This window comes from Halichoeres trimaculatus, unplaced genomic scaffold, assembly GCF_033239565.1.
Source record: "Halichoeres trimaculatus isolate MK-OKI-2021-1 unplaced genomic scaffold, fHalTri1.1 fHalTri1_scaffold_12, whole genome shotgun sequence".
NCBI classification, from domain to species: domain Eukaryota; kingdom Metazoa; phylum Chordata; class Actinopteri; order Labriformes; family Labridae; genus Halichoeres; species Halichoeres trimaculatus.
In genome coordinates, this window is record NW_027437190.1 from 29,195,130 (window position 1) to 29,218,060 (window position 22,931).

General features: G+C 40.0%; 1 protein-coding gene across 1 annotated transcript in view; it reads left to right on the top strand.

Annotated features, from left to right (window-relative positions):
- The window catches only part of thsd7ab (thrombospondin, type I, domain containing 7Ab), a 271,299-nt gene that overhangs the window by 82,567 nt on the left and 165,801 nt on the right, over positions 1-22,931 (top strand). Inside the window, exon 2 of the mRNA XM_074683386.1 lies at positions 11,832-12,666. Coding sequence (XP_074539487.1) covers positions 11,832-12,666 — 835 coding nt within the window. The remainder of the gene's footprint in view (positions 1-11,831; positions 12,667-22,931) is intronic.

Below are 22,931 nucleotides of genomic sequence, written 5' to 3' on the forward strand. Positions count from 1 at the left end.
TTTTCCCGTAAAATGCACATCACATGAGTCAGAGACAAACACTTCACCCTCTGCTGGAGAAAAGTGGTAACTGTTTTCCAATCAAGTTTATAAACAAAGACTGAAATGAAGAATTTGAATCAAAAAAAAAAAAAAAAAATTGACAAAGAACCACGATTTCCATATTGTCAAACAAAATATATCGTATTTCAATTGTTTTTTTCCCCCCGATGACAGGGGTTGGATGTCACAGTGATGACAACAACCAATCAGGAACAGGTGATTCTTATAAAGATGAATCAGTAGATTGCTAATTTAGCTTGAAGGTCATCATGCAAGCTATTCTCAGATTCTCGGAGTCTCAGATCCCCCTTATTGCACAATGTCCTAAAACCCTCAATCAACCACTTGCACATTCTGACTTGTGCAACAGGTTTTTGGCCCTCAGTCACAGTTTCTGGCCGATGAATAAAACATTAAGCACTTAAACTAATACACCCTGATAGTGACTATCATCTGTGTTTAATTCAAAGGGTATTCACGCTCAAACAAAATCAAAAATTGCTCTTTTCTGCCACCAAATCGCTGCCACACACAGTTGTAAAGTGCTGTTTTGCATTCAGAGAGGAGCAGAATGGTAATACCAGAGAAGAGTACTTGACACCATGCAACTTGTTACAACATCTGCCCGGCTGTTATGTGCCGGACCTGATGAATAAAGAGCCATCAAAGAGGCTCCTTGGAGCCATGCGAGGACAATCATGGTATTACAGCTAATGTAATTTAGATCAAGTGGGAGCGGGGAGCCTCAGTCAGTGTGGCTTAGCGCTGTGAAGCCCAGGGCACTGATCACTCTGAATGCAGGCCGAGGTTAACAATCAGCCATGAATGCTAAGCTGCTCAAAGTATTCCTTCAGATGTTAAGTATTAGCCTCTAGTCTTTCTCCCTCTTTCTTCAACTTGTGCTCTTTTCCACGCCAACCGCTGATGCAAGCTGTGGCCTATTAACACCAAAAAGCTTATGTCCGTGTACCGATGATGTGATCTTTTAATGCCCTACGAGGAAAAACATGATGTAAGGGGCATTTTTGTCGGCAAAAGGAGAGAAAGCTGGCTGAGCTGTGCTGTTTTAACCCAAAATAACTCACAGTTGGCTCTTTTTTTCATTCACACAGGATTTGTTTTGCAGCCCTTGGCAAACAAACTCTCCGCTGAGCTTAATGTGACTCAACATGGCAAGTTCAATGTGGTAACACTCAGTTCTCCCAAAGGCTATGCAAACATGCAATCACTAGGTTGTGGTACATATCATTAATTCTGTCTAAACTGTGAAGCTGCATGGATTGTTGGATGCTCAGATGTGGTGTTCCTCTTTCATCAGCTCAAGCAGCAGGAGGAAAACTCTGATTTTGGCTTTTAAAAGCAACACAAAGTAGCTGAAAGTGTAACCGATGTCTCGCAGTGTTGGTGTAGAAGTGACGGATCGATTTTCAGGCACAATTTGCTTTGGATTTAAAACCCCCATTCACATTCTTTTAATCGTAAGACGAGCTCCACGGAAGGGTTTTGATGACTCAGTCAGGCTTTTATGATACACCTTTAAAACACAGGATGGTAGTTTATTTGTGAGCCCTTTCCATAAAATGAATATAGCTAAGCGTAAAATCACCTCTGTGTAAAATCACCTCTCTAAGCTGTGATTTAATCTGACAGGTTGACCAAACTCATTCTCATTTACCAGAACTGTGTGGGAGAACAAATCCATCAAGTCCCCAGGCGTACACGGTATATACATTAGCTCACTTTCTGTCTGTCAGACTGTCGCTCATGTGTACTGTACAAATACACAGTCTGACATAACACTGTAGGAGTTCTGATCGTTCTCAGCTGGAGCCAAGTTTCCGTAACGGTGTAGGCTTTATAAACTTTCCAAACCATCCTCTCACCCTGCGGTGCTTTGCAATAACTTAATTTGTACTGATGGAGCCAGCTTGTACTTCACTCAGCCCGTCTCACATAAATAGAAGCCGGGCTGTCTGATTTGTAGAGACCATAGGATGGAGGCAAATTGCCAGCCAGACAGCGGAGATGATCCCTGACCCAGCTGAGAACAAAAGGTCCCATCATGGAGAGTGAGAGCGAGATGCTGTCGATTTGAGAAATAACAAACAAACAAGAGGAGGAGAGGGAGCGGGAGAGCCCGACACAGTGACCCATTCATTAGTGAGGCTGACCCTGCGGGGACAAAGAGGCTGTTCATTAAATAGACACTCAAGGCCCAGTCAGAGATCGGACTCTCATCCCGACAGTGAGGATATCACACTTCACACAGAGTGTTCAAAGAAATGGAAATCTGACTCCCAGGAAATCTGCTAAAAATTCCTCGAGTGGCTCCATGAAAAATGACTAATAGCCAATTTCTCTGTTATTTTACTGCAGTGGGCTAAAAGTGCCCGTGGAACATTCACAATGTGTGCGTATCTGTGGTGTTTGCCTTTATTTGATGGGAAAGAGGAACAGGAAATTTGGGGCAGGAGAGTAAGATCATGCACCAAGTACTGCAGAGACTGGGAATCCAAACCTGAAGCAGTGCTGGGTTGTGCACAACGATAAAACCTTCAGATTTTCTCTAATCAGTGCAGTTGCTGCCATAACGCTCCACTACCTGGATGCAAATAAGCTCAGATGAAATTTTACGATACATTTTGACTGATTTTTTGAGCAAGCTAATGGGAATAAAGTTGAATAAAGGCTGTAGCAGGGAAGAATGTTGACCTGCTGGAAGGACTGATGTCAAGAGGTGCTCGCACTCTGCTAATGTTAGTCACATTTAGCAACCTACTTTGACTGGTTTACACTCAAAGACTCCGTGATCCCATGTGTAGCTGTGTGAGATAAACTGTGCCTTATTGTATTTTTTATTTTTTTATTATTATTATTATTCATTTTTTTCTCACCTTCTTACTTGTCAAAAAAGTAGGAATTCAAACTTTCTTTGAAACAACTCAGAAATTTTTTGGGGCATATTGCATTCACTTGAAAAAACAAGTTCTCCTGTTTTTATTACATAACTATCTCATAAAAAAAAACAAAAAACAAAAAAAAACAGAAAATCTATTTTTCAATTCCCTGTTTTCATTACTTTAGTTTAGTTAATTTGTTTATTGTTTTTTGGAAAGTCCCCTTTAATTTCCATACAGTAAAAGAGGGAGCTTTAGTCTGCACGGCTAATTTCCAGCTGTAGTCTCTGGCCAGTTGTAAAATAGGCAGCCTAAAATGTAATCATTAAGTTTTAAAACAAAATTAAATACAAAAGAAAATACATAAAATGTATGGTTATTAAAGGCCTAAAACAATAGTAAAGGAAATACAAGTTATGAGACAGAAAATAAGATACTATCTTGTAAAAATAGGATTCCCCATGACTTGCTGCTGCATGTTTTTGCCGCTAAACTGAGGTGCTAGGGCAATACAGGTGAGGTAGGCTTTTTAGTTTGTTTTAATTACCAGTTACATGTTACATGTTTCTTCAACGACATGACAATTAAAGATTTTCAGGAATCCCTTTATTTTTTAGATTCCTGTTTTTATGAGACAGTATCTCGAGAAAACAAGAAAATTAAAAAATAAATATTTAGGAAATTAAAAAAAATATATATATTTAATATGAGATATTTATGTAATTTTCAGGTGAGTGCAATACGCCACCGTTGAAATTAACCTCTACAGAAAATCTTTGTATAGCTTTTGCACATGAGGCACAGCTCTACCAACTAACCTGAAGCGATGTGTTACAATCTAAAATTGCCATTATCTCATCAAAAATCTCTGTTTTTTAATTATTTAGTCAAGGGATAAGAAACCCATCTTTGCTCAACCCATCAAAAAATGGAAGTAAAGCTTTATTAAAAATAAAAATCATGAGAAGAAATAAAGTAAAGTAATTTTTTAAAGAACCTGAAACAGAGGGAAAAACATCTCTAAAACCAGGATGTGACTTAAGTTGAACTGTATGGATTGAAACACACAGTAGTATAATTGAAATGAATCATTTAAGATGACTTGAAATAAGAAAAGCATGTTAGATATGACGTCCATATGTAGACAGTGCTGCTCCTCTCTTGCCATGCTTGGGTGACAACACATGTTCCCTGACAGGCTGCCGCTCCAGACATGCATGAATTTTTAATTTGCTTTTTTCAGCGACGATATTCTAACTGCAGGAGGAATCCAGCACAAAAGGATTTACTTTATCCAGTGTTTTTTAAGTGGATTATCTGAAGGATGTCAGAAGAGTCAAACTGTTCAACTTATTACAAAGATTTATCCAGACTCTACTGGATTTCAGGAAAATAAATGTTGCAGGAGCAGGTGATGATATCATGAGGGATATGGTCACAGCACTTTTAAAGTAAAAATTAAGGAAGGAAAGTTATTCAAAGTAGTTGCATCATGAGGACATTTAAGGTCGTACAGATCAATATTCTCTTCTTACCCTTATCCCAGCAGACTGAGCGACATGGTGACCTCTGACAGCAGCAGTTTGTAAAAAATAACGCTTCATTGTCTCACAGATTGCATTTATATGAACACACTTCTTACTCAGCATTGATGCAAACTTTCTGCCCTTCCTGCATAAAATCTGATGTGAATATAAAGTTTGTGTTTATCAGTAAATAAACTAGCTTTTATTCTAATGAACAGACACACAAAAAAGTGTTATTGTTGCTGAATAATGAAACTGCATTTACATTTAGATTGCAAAGGCCAGAGCTCAGAGCGTGCAGTGATAAGTGTGTTTATCTTTAAGGTTTGATTTTTGCTGCGGAATAACCGGTGAATGAAAGCCATCAAAGTAGTGACGTAATGGTGGAAAGAATGGAGCTAAATCATAAGCAACAAAAAAAGACAACCAATGTCAAATGTTGTGATGTCAGTCATCTTGGAATATAGAAAGGTTTAATTGTGTGTCCCATAAACAGGCTGGAGTCTTTGTTGCAGCGGCTCCATCCATTTGTTGCATGTCTTTTCCTCATTGTCTGATCTCCGCATTTCCTGTTTCCTCTCAGCAGTCCACTCAGAAAAAAACTATTAATGAGAAAACATTTTAATGTTCCATTTGAAAGCTTTTTGAAATCCAACCTCACCTGTCCCTCAGGTGCCTCTCGGTACCAGATGATATGTGGTCAGTTTTCTGCGGCGTTGCCTGCTACGTAAACATCGGCAAACCATTTCTGACCAAGGAAAACGTCCTCCACCAGGGGGCGATATGGAGAAAAATGTCAGGATGTTTTTATGGCAGGATCTGGGTCAGGATTTTATCATGAATGTTTTTCATGATATTATTTTTTGACTGTTCAAAAATCAGACTGTTCTGACCTGATAACATTTTTTTTACCCCCGAAAAATGTTTTATCCTGCATTCTGAACAACTTTTATGCACCAATTTTCTCATTTTGTGCCCCATTTCAAAACTTTAACCTCGTCTTGCGTCCTCTGTTTTTGTTTTTTTCTGGATGTTCATGAAGCACATTTTCACATCATGTATTTACTTATTTAACCTTGACTTAACCAGGTTGGTCCTACTGAGATTAAAAACCTCTGTTTCAAGGGACATATGGCCAAGACAGGCAGAGGCAAAACACAAAGTTTTAGACAGGAAGCACAAAGAGACAAGGCACAGTAAATAAAACACGAGATAATGGATTAAAATCATGTTTTAGGAAACAACTCTTCAAAAAACCAAGCTAAAACTCTGGTATATTATAGAACCAGCCTCCATGTCTTTCGTTTGTAGGTTTAAAAACACTAAAAGACACCAGCTCCTTGAGCTTCAAGTCGTTCTGCAACTGGTTCCAAGCTGAGGGTGCAGAGGATAGACTGTATATAGAGTGGACAGCGTGGCTACGTCATTCAACATTGTTTTAAAGTAGAGACTATGAGGGATTCTGGGAGAATCTGAGTTGAGCCAGGTGACAAAAATAATTATTTCTTTTCTTTTTGAGAGTCTAATCACTTCTTGACTCTACCCCCTGACATATTTTACGATCCCCGAAAAAATACACCAGAACAGCAGCTGTCAATCATCGTTAAACTTGGCGTAAAACCTCGTTTTGAACCTTGTACAACTAATGAAAACAAAACTTTTCAAACCACCACAACAACCGAACATGAGAAACACTTTTATGGGGTGTATAAATTTTTAAAAGTTTGACCACAGCCCATCTGGAATGACTGGGGAGATGGACTTTTTGACCTATACTGCACCCAGCCACCAGGGGGAGCAGTTTTGTGGTAACCTCATTTCAGCCAGAGCAAGTTGACATCCATTTTTCCTTTTTTTTTTGTAAGTCTGTGGTGTGGAGTACCCAAAGGCCCTTTTCCCAATTTCTGTCTGAGCGTTTGGGACAAAGAGCGTAATGAGGTACCGAGGATGCAGAGACTACTGTCCGTTATTTTTCTGCTTGATAAAAACACATTAAGAGTGGGGTAGTATCATCATGATCAGCCCAAATGTAGTTTAGTGGGACCTTACTTGATGTATTTTGGGTTTCTTTGTTTGTTTTGCTGATTTAGAACATGATCTCTGGACAATGTCAGGGATTTTCAGCCGTGCAGTGGTTTATATATCCAACAACAACAAAGAAACCTCACTTAAGTTTCTCCTCACTAATCAGAAACAACTGACTTATGTGTTGTTGGGTTCAGTCCTGCTCATTGCTTTATGTATAGTGCGTTTTATTGATGAAATAGAAAACATTGCAAAGCGTTTCAGCCTCATAATAGCAGGAAAGTAATCATAGTTATTTGCAAGGTTACTGGCAGGGTTGGAGAGCAATGTTTCTTTGAGCATGTGAGATAAGATAGGAATCCCAAAACACGTTGGGATTCAGTCGGGCAGCGTCTGATCCGGCCCCCTGATGCACAGCAGCATGGCAGTCATTGATAACTCTGTGATTACTTTCTGCTAAACATGTGATAAATGGAGGTGAAACACAGTTTGTGTCCAGAGTGGCAAATGTTCCTGTCTGGCTTCATGCAATATTGAAGAGCTAGCTGTAGGCAACCAGGCCTGTGCATCGATTTACATTTGAATAAGAAAGAGCAGGTTTCAGCTTTGTGAGGCAAAGATCTGACATAACAAACCCTTAATATAGAACATAAGACGGAGGAATAACTGAACAAAAGACCCAGAACACGTCAGACTCTTCCTGTGTGTGTTAAACCCAGACAGGCTGAATCCAGCTGGGCTGTGTGATCTTGATTCGTTTAGAGCCTGTTTTATTCCTCATCCTGAGCTGGAGGAGTTTGATTGTGGAGCTGAGCCAGAGAGCCGTCTCTGAGACGAGAACTTCTATCAGAATGGATTAGATTTGGGTGGGAGGCGTTTTATTTTAGCGCTGAAGAATCTATCTGATTCTTCTACGTTTTAGGTTTCGGCTGAAAAATCCTCATCGCTGCACTTCCTCTCACCACCTGGAAACTCTATATCAGCTCTCAAGATAACATGCACTGGCTTTATCAGTTGGTATTGTGAAGGCAGAACTTTCAAGTCCTCTTTTTTTTTCCAACAATCGGATTAAAAATAAACATTGCACAGATCTTTTGGAATCAGACAATCTGAGATGATTCATCCAGAGACTGTGAAGGGTGTTATTCTTTGTGAATCTTGTTCCTCAGTTTTAAAGTGACTGAAAGTACAGCAGCTTTAAGTGGAGGCCCAGAAATCACCTGACGATTCAGACGTTGATTGATTGAGATGAGAAGTTAAGGAGTAAATGCAGCATTGTGTCGTCTTGAGACAGACCTCGTCAGGTTTATCAGCAGCTGAGATCAGAGGCAGCAACAAGCAACCTCATCAGAGGCAATCGCTTCAAGAAATCTGCTCCTAATTTCCTGCTCAGCCTGGTTTCAACTCTGAGAGAAGGTGGGTCAACATGAGCTGCCCTCCTGCCGACCGCCCGTTGCCCACTGACGGTCCAATCAGCCCAAGGCTGCATGCTCATATAATCAATTACCTCCAAGGTTAATGTGGGGTGAGAAGTGAAGCTGCCCAATTACTTTGATTTCTTCTCTGTTGTAGTATCAATAGCCTTTGGATAACACAGGCTGGGCTCAGGCACTTTGCATTAATTGGTGTTTTTGTTGCAGAGAGCTCCAGCTGACTGGGCGAAGACTTTTCATGATGTGAAGTTTCTTTGTTAGGAATTACATCCAGTCTTAAATTGAAGCTATTGCAAAGAAGGAAGAATGTGACTAAGGGCTTTGTTGTGTGTGGAAGCTGTTGTATTTATAGCCTTTTTTAGGATGTGTGCAGGGTGGAAACGTTATTTTTATATCCCAAAGGTAGAAATAAGGAAGCCTAAATACAGATAGAAAAACATAACACTGTAAATCTGCACAGCTTTGATGGGGCTGATGATAAATATTGAGAGGATAGAGAACATTTGGATAATTCTACAAATAAGACACCAGATAATTTGTTTACCTACAATAAGTTAACCTTCTATGGTATGAATATTTTAAACAAAAGTGGCATTTTGCACCACTCATCTAGATGAGCACAAAGCTTGAAACACTAAAGTACAACAGTAAACAGCACCAGGTCGCTATTTGTTTATTAGAACTGATCCCCCGTCTGCAAATTCCAGTTTTGCAGAATCCAAACAGGATCATGACTGATTCAGAGCAACTTGTGTTTGGGTTTTAACAGTGACCTTGTTAACTGGCAACTTTACAAACAAAATGGTGTTACCTCTGACTGGGTGTGACAAGACAAACATGTTGGCCATACACATTAATCACTTCTGCCAAGAAGGTAATGATTTTGGGAAAGTTTGTCTGTTTGTCTGTGAACAACATAATTCAAAAAGTAACAAACAGATCTTGATGCAATTTTCAGGAAATGTTTAAAATGGGAAAAAGAAGAAGTGATTAAATTTTGGAGGTGATCCAGATCACTGTCTGGATCCAGGACTTTTTTTAAATGATTCTTTATCATTATGAGATAGGGCTATTTTCACCATATGTGTATATAACTCCACCACAAATGGTCGGATTGCTTTGCAAAACAATACAAGACAAGGTCACCATCATTTCTGACGGATGTAAAAGTACGATCCAGATCCTGCCAATATTCTGGATACTAAGATCTGGAATATGAAATATGTACTGGGTCATCATAATTTTCAACACTGTCAGGAAACAAATTATCGTACAAACCTGCAACTAAAACCAAATTGTAGCAGACAGTCTGCTGAAATGGAGTATAACATTAAAGAAGGACTAAAGTGTTGGTGACAATCACAATATGCTTGTTGGAGGTCTGCGCTCTCTGAGTGCTTTTCTAGTTAAAGTGTCATGAATTATTTTTCAAAATTAGTCCCAGTAATTTGATTGCAGTTTTGTTTAAAGATGATGGATGCCTTTCTGCTTGTTGTGATCAAATTAACATAAAGCTGTCCTCATTCAGCTTTCCGGTTGAAACGCCTTTAAAAAATGGCACAACTTTGAACCCTGCTGCTATCATCATCACTATTCATGGTTTAAGGTTTTTTTTTTTTTTTTGCAACTGGTAACCTAAATTTTCTTTAAGAATGAAAGTATGCATGATGTTAAGCCTTCTATTGTAGCCACATTTGTTAACCAATATGATGCTAATAGGGGCTAATGGTTTGACTTCACATATGATGATGTCAAGCAGAAGCTAAATTCAGAATTTTTTCCCATAGATCGATTTGACATAACAGGATCAGACTTCTTTAGGTGTTGCTCATGTTGGTCAAATTTAATAACCAGCATAAAGGGGTTGTGAAGGGGTTTTGACTAAAGGTGCACTGCAATTGAGCATCACAATTTTCTGGCCGATCACTGTTCTTTAAAAAGTCTGACTTGCCGATACCGATTTTTCTTTTTTACAACTGACAGCATATTCCTTCAAAGTTCCAATCTTATTTTATTGAAAACCATTAAACAATACATGTGAAACAATAAAATTTTTATGTTTTAACTCAAACAACCAATAAATCCTGAGTTTTAGGTCTCAGAGCAAAAAGCAGCAATGGCTGGCTGCCAGGCCTTCCTGGAGGTATACAAGATCAGTTTCATATGTAAGAATGAGCCGAACCCCAATCCCTCAAAATTGAGGAAATCAGCACTGAATGATCAGTGCATGTCTACTTTTGACCAATTAGAATTAAGCATCTTACACACCTTGATGGTCAGTAAGACAGCTAAGAAATAAATGGTTTTATGTGAAGTCAAAACACCCTGTGAAATGGGTCCCATGCCAAAATAAGCAGCTCAGATGACTTCATTTTGGAGCAGAGGTTTTTTTGTGGTTTAGACCCTTGAGACAACATAGAGGTTTGTTTTCTTCATACCATTGCCTGTCGATGGCACTCAGTTTGAACCCTGTCGGTCCCTGCGAACAGTTATGATGTGTGGCATAAATATAAAGCTCCAAATGTTGAAAGGCTGTGTACTTTCCAAAATCGGCAGTGCAGTTTTTAGCAAACATAGCTCAAACAGGGCTGCCTATCAGTTATTTCCAGCAGCGGAATAATACGCATTTTGCACAGTTGTGCACATTTACATCAGGAAGTGTGAGATTTATTCATCCTGGTGAGGGAACATTTTAACACCGGGTTCGTATGTGTGCTATGAACAGTTTTTAAAAAACAGAATAGAGCTTATAGACCACTGGACTGTGTCAAGGTTCAGCCCACAGGTGTCACAGTACTCGATCCATTCATTATTGGTTATGTTGACAGCACACTAGAAAGACAATCTCCAGTCTTATTCTTTAAGTCTGCTTTATATTTTATATCTTAGAGCCAAGTATTGATCATTTTTGTTCTAATTAGAACAAGTCTTTGGTTATGTATGATGATGGATGATGGCACGGGTCTACTCAGTCTTGGTGGATGACTGTTTGCTGGATCTCTGCTGTAATTAGCATGAGAGGCTAAGGGCAGGCTTTGCCAGAGACTCATGTACAGACAAATACGTTTTATTGATATTCGTCTCAAATCTTGCTGGTTGCCAATAAGGTTTGATAAATGCCACAGATTACTGTAAATTGGCTTTCAGACACCATTTTGATCAATTTGTGTTTGTATCGCCCATTTATCCGTCCCAAACCCTTGCAGCACTCAGACAGTTTCCGCCATGCACTAAGAGTTGCGTCTGACTCAAGTGCAGCACAAAACAAGGTGACAGGTTATTTCTATTCAATATGACACATTTTTCTGCACTCACACATCATCTGCTGCGAGCTGCCAACAGCTTTTCAACACATTTTACATCAAGGACAACATTAGAGGAGTCTGTGAATCACTTGTGTCACCCTTGAAGATGCATTTTAAGCCTTTTCTCGCTTCACAACAAGCTAAAGTAAACTCTCAAGTTTTCCCCAGCATTATAGGGTTTGAATTGTTTGAATAAAAGATGCTCACTTATAATGGATTTCTTTTTTAAGAGGCACAGCAGAGCTCTTACGTGGAGTCATTGATTGCGATGGGTTTTTACTCACGTTGCTAAAAGCTGTTTGTTTATTCTGCACGTCCGATCAATTCTCAGTCGTGCAATTACTTCAAAATGATCTGAAAGAGAAACCTTGATTTGACCTCATAACTTCTGTAATCATTACTCTGATGAGACCAGAACAAGAAAATGTTTCCCAAGATTCATGCAGTTGCTGTGTTGTCTATGAGATGAATCAATCTACTTTATGAGCTCTCGCTGTCCATCATCCATCATCATCCATCAGTGGATCCTTCTACGGGTTGTATCCAAAGCTCAAAGTGATGCTGTGTCATATAATAATTTGCACTTCTTCATCTGTTTCCCAGGTCCATGGGGGAGGTGCATGGGCAGCGACTGTGGCCCAGGTGGCAGCCAAAGCCGGGCAGTCTGGTGTGCCCATGTGGACGGCTGGACAACGCTTCACACCAACTGTGACCAGAGCCAGCGACCCTCCAACCAGAGGAACTGTTTCCGCGTGTGCGACTGGCACAAGGACCTTTATGACTGGAAACCGGGCACTTGGAATGAGTGTGTGCCAGTTCCAGCAAAGACCTTTGAGCCCCTGCGGCTCCTCTTGTGCAGCGGGGCCGAAGAGGGCATTCAGACCCGGGAAGTGGGCTGTATGCTCAAGTCAGACGGGTCTCCAGCAGAGGACGCCATCTGCGAGTACTTTGAGCCCAAGCCTCGCCTGGAGCAGGCGTGTTTGATCCCGTGCCCTCAGGATTGTGTGGTGTCTGAGTATTCCCCATGGACTTCCTGCTCCAAAACTTGTGGGACAGGCCTCAGGAACAGGGTCCGGAGTGTCCTGTCTCCTCCACTGTTCGGAGGTGCCATTTGTCCAAACCTAACGGAGTTCCAGTCTTGTAAACTGGGGCCTTGCTCAGGTCCGGAGGGCATGTACAGTCTCAGGGTTGGGCCATGGGACACTTGTGTCCTCCCTCAGACTCGGACAGAACGACAAGTTAAGCGCAGGAGAGGTAAAGGCCAGGGGCTCCGAGAGCGAGCGGGAGTCAAAGACCCAGAGACCAGGGAGCTTATTCAGAAGAAACGGACAAGGAACCGACTTAACCGGCAAGAGAGTCCATTTTGGGACATCCAGGTGGGCTACCAGACCAGGGATGTGACCTGCATACACAGGAATGGGAGCACTGTGGGACGCAAGTAAGTGGCAACAAATCTCATCTTCTGGCCTTCATCAGCAGTACATTAATGTTTATATCTGCTATAAATGTCTTACTTGATGCTCTGCTGTACTTGTTTTTTGTTCAACACAAACTGCCCCTCATGTGTCACTGCAGATTGAGGGTTAGGGCTACTGATCTTTCCATCTCTGAGTTCTTAAAAGTTAAATATGCTGCCAGATGTGTCCTGTTGGAAGTTTTCCTCACCCTGTCAGACTGTGACACACTGAGGAGGATGTTTATCGGCTGTGTCTTTGTCACTGTGGCGCTGTCAGAGCGATGAGGCACAACTAACACAGTGAATTTCATGTCAGCTTCTGAAGATAGAAGTGGCAAAGCAGCTGAATTTATGAAGCAACAACTATTTTTTGGCTCTTTCGTTGAAAAATATAGTTCCTCATTTCAAAACCACAGAACAAAAACCCAGAGAATGGCCATATTTTTGAAAGTGTACAAATGAAGTGTCACTCAGGATGTCAGCAGGGAAGTTGTTTTGCTTGCTAAGCTGATATTGCTGCAGTAAATCTTTTGAAAGATAGAGTAACAGGAAGGGTTTGTTGTGTTCTTTTAAGCTCAGACTGAAGGACCACAGATCAGTTCTGTGTACAAAGACACTGAAACTTTTGAGATTGTCTTGACTAAAGTCTAATATAAACTTCCTTTCGCTAGTATTCACCCCATATCGGCAGAAAAATGTACTTATTCTGAAGAGGGGACAGCACAGACTGTAAATAGTTCAACATCTTTCTTTTTAGTTTTTGGTCAGTTGTTTTTTGTTTTGTTTTTTGGATTGGACTATTAGTATGTTCTCATGGTGCTACTATTTTGCAGGTTTTGAGGGCTGAAAAGTTTGGGTACCCCTGTGGTGAAGGTTAATGACACAATGTCATGATCCAAACCAGTTCAAGCTTGACTGGTCAGTTCTGAAAGAAGTCATCTCAGAGAGGTCCCAGACTTCTTGTAACATAGTTTCAAACAAATGAACCAATTTTTCTAGTTTTGAAAATGGAAAACAAACTGATTCTGTTTTGTTTTTCATCTGTACACCAGGTAGGAACAGGTCCTGATCCATTACAACTACACTTAAACCTGCAAGATCCGGGCCTGTGTGCTTTTCTAGCCATTAGCAATGACTGTTAGTACTAATGGTAAAACCGAAATAAATAGATGAATTAAAAATGGATTAGCGATATGCATGAGCCATGTTAAGGCCCTAATGGAGCACTGGTAAAGCCCATCAATTCAGACTCAAATGGCAGGATTATCGCACCTGTTAGGCTATTTTCAAGTTGGCGAACATCATGCTCATGCATTTCTGTTAAAGACTAAATATGCTAGGAAAATCGATACTTTGGGATTGAATGAAAAGCATGACAATGATGAGATAATCAGCAATTTAAGATTTTCATATTTAGGACTAAGTACACAATTTGAATTTGTTGGATGGGGGTCTACCAGGAAGTTCCCCGGACATGAGGCATTGTGCACCTGCCTCGCTTTCATGGTGCATGTAGTTAATTAGCTAACTTTTGGCAGTCATGCTTTCAGCTATCGCTAAATGGGCCATTCAACAATGGGACGTTATGACTAATGGTCTCGTTTGTGTAATGACTAGGGATGGGTACCTTTCACATTTGAAACAATACGGTGCCAATACCCGGTACCTGGGAACCAGTACCGTTACTCAAGGGTACCAAATTTCGTATTTTTTTGTGTTTTTGTGCTAAAAAATACCAATTTGTTTTATAAAAAAAAAGTATACTTTTTTTTTTTTTCAGTTTAACACATTTATTTTCAATACATAACCTTGCAATGCTGTGTTCATGCCCAGCATGGAAAATCGCCTACTCTTCCACTCACAGTCACAAGGATGCATTCAGGTACCTAAACATGGTACCTTTTGGTTTTACATCAGTACCTTTGACAGAATTCGGTCGGTACCTATAAAAGTACCAAGCGGTACCCATCCCTAGTAATGACTGGACATGTATACAGGCTTTGGAAATTATTAGTCCAAAATCTAAGATTCGTTAAACCCTTCTTCTGTTTGAAAAAACTGTAATACATGAAAAGGGTAGATTCCATATCTGGGTAGGCGGGGATCTTGGTTTCAGGTCAGGACCTGGTCCATAGAGTTTAAGAGAGGGGGTTAAAAAAGGGTTTACAAATTTGAAATTGTGAAATGAAAAGTCTGAAAATTCTCTAAGAAAATGTAGTCCTGATAAGTGGAGGGCGTTGTTTCAGAGGTCAAGTCAGTCACCTCTTTCAGAAGGTTGTGGTTTAATCCCAGCTCCTGTAGTCAGATACCACAGTGTCCTTAGAAACCCAAATTATTCCTCATGACAGTCAATGGTGTGTAAAGACTTATCAGCAAGATTAGTAGATAGTCAGATGCTCAGTGTGTGAATATGAGGCTAGTGTTACAAAAAGTGTGAAAGTTATTGAAGTGATCACTATAACTCAATGTGAATGCAAGTTTGTTCACCATTAACCATCTGACAAGTCAGATTTCGAGGTTGTGGATCATGACTTTGGTTCCTGTCGCTGGAAAGTTCAAGCTGTGAATCAGATGTCAACCTCAGCGTAGTCACCCCCAGTAATTCACTACAAGTTGTGTTTGTGATATTGAAGCATTTTTTTTTCTGAGTTAAAGCCGATGAGATCTTGTCAGTGAAACTGCCTCAAAACAAGCAGCTGTAGCAGAATGAGAGATAAAGCTTGGTATTGATTTGAACCACGTCTTGTAAAAGTGTCTAAATGTGAATCCATCTCAGGATAATTACCAGAACAGGTCATTCGATTATGCCTCAATGGTGCCGTATTATTCAAAGACATGCTGTTCCTGCACTTCAGGAGCTTTAATTTATAGTATTAGAGAAGTCAAGTGGGAGCTCACCCCTGGCCATGACAGTGTTACTGCTGTAAGCAATAAAGTCACACTGACTGAAAATCAGATCAATGACCCTTAAGACTTGAAATGAGTCAGCCACCAGCAGCATTGACAGGAAGGAACCCTGAACATATTAACACAAACCTGTTCAGCCATTCAGTGATATGAAATTAACCTCAGCAAAAAAAAATACGTTTTCAGCGTCTGGTTAATTAGCGCCATCATTTATTGCACTAAATTACGCTTTTAAATTTAACCACCTCATTGTCTCGGAAGAAAACATATTGCTTAGTCCTCCTGCAACAAAAGAGCTCAGCAGAATACAATTAAAATAATGACTAAAGGAACTCTAGATTGATTTTACAGCAACAAAGATTTGAAACTTTATCTTCCCACAGTCTGAAAACATTTACTGGTATCCGTCTCTCTGGGACATATCTGTATTTCTTTTCCAAGCATGACGGCATGAGTAAGCATAAAAAGATTGCTTCTGTTTCCTGCTCCCTCTGTGATTGCAGAGAAAAGAAGAAAGCGACTCCAGCAGTTTTATCAAATACATTCATGCAGGAAGACAGCTCCAGACTTTATCTGCTTCATGTTGGTGGGGGCTGATGTGTAGGGTGTATGGGGCGGCATAAACAAGAGACAAATAATGAGGAAACTCAGTGTCCAAGCATCTATTGTGTGTGTCCTGTATGTTAATCATATGAAGTTTAACGTCTTTAGCTAATCCACTGAAGTGTTCTCTTCTGCTGATGTTCTTGAAGCATACCTCTAACAACATTATCACAATCCTCTTGGCTGATTAAGGCCTTACCCTGATTGACTGATTGATTTCTGTTAGTGATGTCACACCCACAAATCAAGAACAACTATAATCAAAAACTGTTGAATGTGTTGGCCTGTGCTGCAAGAAAGATTTTATAACTTAAAGGGTAAGTTCGGTTTATACAGCTTTTACATTGTTTATAGAATGAAGTAGAGCAAAATACTCACCCAGAAGGCTTTCCTGATCCAAGCAGTGCTTCAGGAGATATTTCGATCCAAAATCGTGCAGTGGACGTCCGTATAATGGGATCCATCGGGGCATAGACAGCGTCGCTCCTAAAACTGCATTAATCGTCCAAAAACTCGTGTTTTTCACCGATATTCCATCATGGTCCGCTCCAGGTTAGTCCTCTGCTGCAGTCTGTGTCACTCCAGACAGCGCTGTGTGGCTGTAATGACCTCTGAACTGACGAAGACTTTGTTTACGCTTGCCCCTCAAAGAATGGAGTCAGCTCTCCAGAAAGTACTGCGCATGCGCAGTACTTTCTGGAGAGCTGACTGCGCATGATGGAATATCAGTGAAAAACACGAGTTTTTGGACGATTAATGCAATTTTAGGAGCGGCGCTGTCTATGCCCTGATGGATCCCATTATACGGATGTCCGCTGCACGATTTCAGATCTAAATATCTCCCGAAGCACTGCTTGGATCAGGAAAGCCTTCTGGGTGAGTATTTTGTTCTACTTCATTCTATACTCAAGGTAAAAGCTGTATAAACCAAACTTATCCTTTAAATGGATTTCACAAAAGCCACCGACCCTCTCAGCCTGGCACAAGTTTTTTTTATATTTGACCTGCTCCCCCATGGAGCATTGGGCATTATGGTCCAAAGGTAAAACTGGAACTTTTGTGCCCTGTATACAAGTTTGGGGGATTGTGCTGATGGGTTGGAGAGTGTTACAGAGTGAGTGTGTTTGATTTTAAAATCTATGTGATATCTAATTAAAACAAAGATGTGATGCTATATTGTTAATAAAAATATCCATAAAAAAAGATGGATGCTGCTCTGGTCATGAGTTGCACTACTGGTTGGCTGTTAAATGTGGTCTAAGAAGGGTGCTGGCAGATGCAGAGAACACCAAAGGAAACATGGCGAGCATACCAGAAGAACTCTGGCTAAAAGCCAAATGATTCTCATAATAAAATATACATGACATTACAAAGAGGAACCACTAAACCATAGCGCGTTTGCTGTTGTTTAGTCACAAACAAAGACTTAGAAATACATGGACAAAGATTCTGTGATGTCACCCATTTGTTTCTGATACAGAGTTTTGAAGCCCATCGTTGGTGTGTGCCTTATTGAAAAAGCTTGACTAAACCTAGCTTTGTTTGAGGATGAGGTTAAGAGGTGGGTAGTTAGCTGCTTTACAGACAGCTAAGGGTGCCCACCTGTGAGTTGAGTTGGCCACGCCCTTATGTGAGCAAAACTAGTCTGTTTATAATAGCTTAAAACAGTGTTTCTCAAAGTGGGGTCCGCGAACCATTGCAGAGGGGTCAGCGGAATAATTTAAAAGTGATTGTAAAAGTGTGATATATCACTGAGAGAGCATATTAACAAACTGGGATCTCTTGCACCATTAAAATCAGCTTTTTTTTCCAATAATCTCGCCCAATTTAGTTTTGTGCCATGGGATTTTTATACATGATCATGACATGTGTACCACTTCATAGCGCGCAACAATAGAAACAAAAAAGTCATTGGTGCAGTGGTGTGCACAGACTTTATAAAAGGCAAGAAGAAAAAAATACAAAAGGCTCATACAGCGTGCATTTTGCCACCTAAAAGGGCAGTTTGTCATATTTTAGCCACCCAAGAGGGCAGTTAAGTTTTTCAACAAGTGGGTCATAAGGGGGCCCGTGCCCACCACTGCCTTGGACGAAACATTTCCTCAAAGTTTAAAAAAGAAAATACTTAGAAAGTATAAATGTAGCCTAATTCTATTGTTGCAACATGCTTCATAGTGTATTATTACATAGTATTAGTATTAAACTTATCATCGCTACGATAATGAGGAGGTCTTTTGAAGAATGTTTAACCTGAAAGGGGTCTATGGTCTAAAAAAAGTTTGAGAACCCCTGGCACAAAAGATTTGTGAGAGTTGTGTAAAAATTCATTACCTGTACAGTGTGATGTGAGGATAGAGAAATTAGGTTGTCAGACCAAAACTGATTGAATTAGTGCGTGATGTTAAATATTAAGTCCCACCAACTCTCCATAATTCATCTGCAGGGTTCAGTTAATAGTTAACGACTGAAATACAGTCCGTCTCCACTCCAGCACGGCACCGGCACAGCAAGTCACTGTGATAACTTACATTGCTTACACAGCTCCTGTGCTGTGGTCCAGCTGCATGTCTGGCCCGGTTGCAGCCTTTGCACAATCATCCTATTTTTGACAAATGCCAGAGCTGTGACAGGTCAATTCACCGTAGGGAAGATCGCATGGGACAGGAAGTTGTGCATGGAAACTACCAACAATGACCTAGTGGCTTTTTAAACAAAACAAACCATGTTAAAACCAGATTGTATTTAGTTTGACTACAACAACAAACCCCCATAATGAGTGGAGCCAGACCAGGAGTCAACAGGTTAGAGCAGGGCTGTCCAATTTGGGGTCCGTGGGCCAAAGTTGGCCCATGACCAATTTTTTTTCAGCCTGCTGACCATGTTTGAATTTTTATCACTTATACTGTATATTTTAGATTAATGTAGATTAATGTAGATATAGTAGTCATTTATGGATAAAAAAAGTCCAAAGCAGGTGTCCAGTTTTATTACGTTTCCTTATTTTAAAAGGATGAAAAATGCAGTATTTTTGTTTCAAAGGAGCACGTCATGTCCCATGTTGTTTTGGCTATATTGCGCTACATGTCTTCAAGACATAGGCCTAGTATTTGTGCCATATGGATGTTCAGTAACTTTATGAAAAAATAACTTTTAATAACTTTGTGAAATATAGTTTAGAATTATTTTTTTGTTTTCAAAATAACTGGTATGAGTATTTATTTTGCTCAATTATGCTAAAGGCATATTCGATATCATGCACTAGAACATGACCATTTCGTTTTGGCTCGCCAGGCTCAACACGTTGTCAGTGTGAGTTCATGAGCACAGTCAACAAACTGGACTGCAGACACATCTGGTGTATCAGGTGTATTCTGCATTTAAATATAGGCGAAGTGATAAGGTTGGAGCATTTTCGCGCAACACAGTGTCCGAGTTTTTTGGATCATTCCAACTTTACCATCCTGACCTAAAATGACTCATCTAAAGATCATTAAATGAGTCTGATTCTTGCCATAATGTTTCAGATGTAAACAACTGTAAACTTACTGCAGAAGATCTGTGTCTGTGCTTCTGTCATGTCACTCTTTCTTGACCCACACTGACTGAACATGTCGTCCCTGTTCCCGAGCAGGATTTGAGGTTGTCGTAAAGTCTCTGATCTTCAGAAAGAATCAGTGACACTTGGAGTAGAGCTGGCCCCCATTCACATCACACACGTGTCACATGCTGCTACACTCATAGAGGTGATCAATTATGCACTAAATCTGTTCATTAATGCTTTGTTGGCGCTGAGCTCTCACCAGCCACCGAGATCAGATATTTCAAAGGAACCATGAAAACAACTCACATGCCCTTAGGAGCATAAATATTAATCCTTGACTTGTTTATTTCTCAGTCTGCAATATTTATAGTTGTTTTTGCCACTTTTGGAAAAGTGGAACAAACTTCCCATTGAAGCATTAACCCAGTCATATCCCAGCCAGACGCCTGCAGCCCATCCTGCTGCCTTCATTTCTAATTTTGTTTGATGAACATCTGTCACTGAGCTTTTACTTCCTCTTAAGTCTTCAATGGTTCCCAAAGAGGCTGCGTAACTTGGTCCTCTGCTGCTGTCTCACTAATCAAGCTGAAAACATGAGCGACATGAGTTTAAGCTGTGTCAACAACACGCTCTGCCACATTACATCACTGTATATAATGAGTCTGACAAATGGAGATGGAGTTTGTTTCTCACCTTGAAGTGTCACTCTGTTTGTCAGACTTTACCTAGAATCAGAGCACCAGTCCAATTTGATATTCCTGTATGTGTTCATTTGAAAAACCCAACAGCAAAGAAATAAATGTATACAAGTGGAGATTAAAACCACCTTGGTAGGGCAACAAGTTCAGTAAATGTCTTATAAACAGGGCTTTATGGCCAGGGACATTGTGTTTTCTTGTTTGTCTAAATGGTTTCCACCATGCTTTTACTACTTTCCATTTTTTGGTCTAGTTCTTGTGATTTCTTAACAAGTCTCCCTGGATTATTCCAGCACAGGTGTTCAGTCTGTTTTGTAGAAATGTAAAGAAACGGATAAAATGCCTTTAAACATCAGAACTGGAAGATCTGTTTGTAAAACTGCATCAAAGAGCATCAGTAGCTCAGTCCATGGGGACTGGGCTTGGTAACTGGAGGGTTGCAGGTTCAAGTCTCGACATGGACCAAAAACGGGAGTTGGGTTGATAGCTGGAGAGATGTTTACACAATTTCTTGATGTTGAGGTACCCTTGAGCAGGACACCAAACCCTGAACTGCTTATTGTTGGACAGTGACTTGGACAAACAATCTGCAAAATAAAATGCTGAGAATTTTTTTTATCTAGCTTTTAGTGTGGAATAATTATTTGACATTTTTATTATTGCTTTGTACAACAGAGTTTTGTTGTTGTTGTTTTTGGCATTTTTTTTATTATTTATTTTTTGAGTCTTATCTATCTGTTAACTGATTTTGGTTCATTGTATCATTCATTCATCCATTTTATGAGCCGCTTATCCTGTTCAGGGTCGCGTGTGGCTGGAGCCTATCCCAGCTGTCATTGGGCGAGAGGCGGGGTACACCCTGGACTGGTCACCAGTCAATCACAGGGCTGACACATAGAGACAGGCAACCATTCACACACACACACTCACACCTAGGGTCAATTTAGAGTGATCAAGTAATCTGATGAGCATTTTTTTTGACTGTGGGAGGAAGCCGGAGTGCCCGGAGAGAACCCATGCATGCACTGGGAGAACATGCAAACTCCACACTCCCACCGGCCAAGCTGGGAATCGAACCGGTGACCTTCTTGCTGTGAGGTTGCAGCGCTAACCATTGCACCACTCCTCCATTGTATCAATTAATACTATTTTAGTTCAAAATATTTCTTTTTAAGGTACATTATTGTCATGTTTCAAGCTTTAGCGTTTTATCATTTATGGATTGTGTTGGAAATGAGGTGCTATCTGTCTCATCGAACACCTTTAAATTTATCAATCCGACTCCATTCTCCTGTCACCTCTTTCCGCGCAGTTTGTTAATGAGGAAGGATCAGGAGGCATCCTGGTTCTCAGTTGAATACAAATTCATTAACAATACATCAAGAATATGCATTTACAGAGATCTCTGGGGCAGCTTCATTCCTCTGTTCACTACATTACAGAGACAGTTTCTAAGACTGACCCTGTCTCTCTATCTCAGCACCAATATATAGCGTCTAACAGAGTTTCTTTAAGCAATGTAGGTTGAGTCGTCTTCTTATAGGCTCTTCAGGTGTTGTCTCCCCTCTTATTGGCTGCAAGTCATCCTCTGTCTCTGGCATTCATCAGGTGGATGATCAAGCCCCCTTCACTTATCTGCAGAGAAATTTTTACACATATCTTCCTATGTTCTCTTCATTTATCCTAGCTGCATTAACTGAAACATATTCCTAACCTCTACAAAAGTAAAATACCAAACCCCCAGGTGTCCCCAGCCCCCCTCAAGTGTCTTGCAATGCATACCAACACAATGAGCACATCTGTATAACCAAGTTAGTAAAGCACATTTGTATAATATTGTTACTAAAAGCATGCTTTCTAAGCTTCACAGTCTTAGAAATTATGTCATTTTGCCTGTATGCATGAAAGGTTTAATACAACCAAAGCTGGATTGAAGGTTATTTATATATGGCCAATCAGCATAATAACAGAAAGAAACATAAAGATAGTAATCAAGTGAAGATATTAAATTCAGGGAGAAATATAAGGATAGAAAAATACACAAAAGAAATGATAGCAGTGATCAAAAACTATAAACACTAAGTACATATTTTCTTCTGACACAAAGACTCTGGGTTATTTTGTTGCATCGAAAATTGCACAAGCTTCGTAAAAACACTGATTGATGTAGAGTTATGAGAAGATGAACTACTGCGGTAATGTTGCAAAGCACAGATGAAATGGTTGCATAAATTTAAAGCATGATTGCAGCGATATTTGCATAAATATTCTATAATGACACATTTGAATATTTATCCCAAAGTCTCTTTGACGTTTGCAGTTGTAACTCAAAAAGTAAGCAACATCATAACATGCTGTTTAGACTCTTCTCTGGGACATTGTTTCAGTCTCTTATTTTGTCCCTGATGTTGATAAATGTGGTGAGACCTCTCTGTTAGATTCATGCCTTCTTCTGTTAGTGTTATTTTCCTTCTTTAATATTTAAAGATAGAAATACA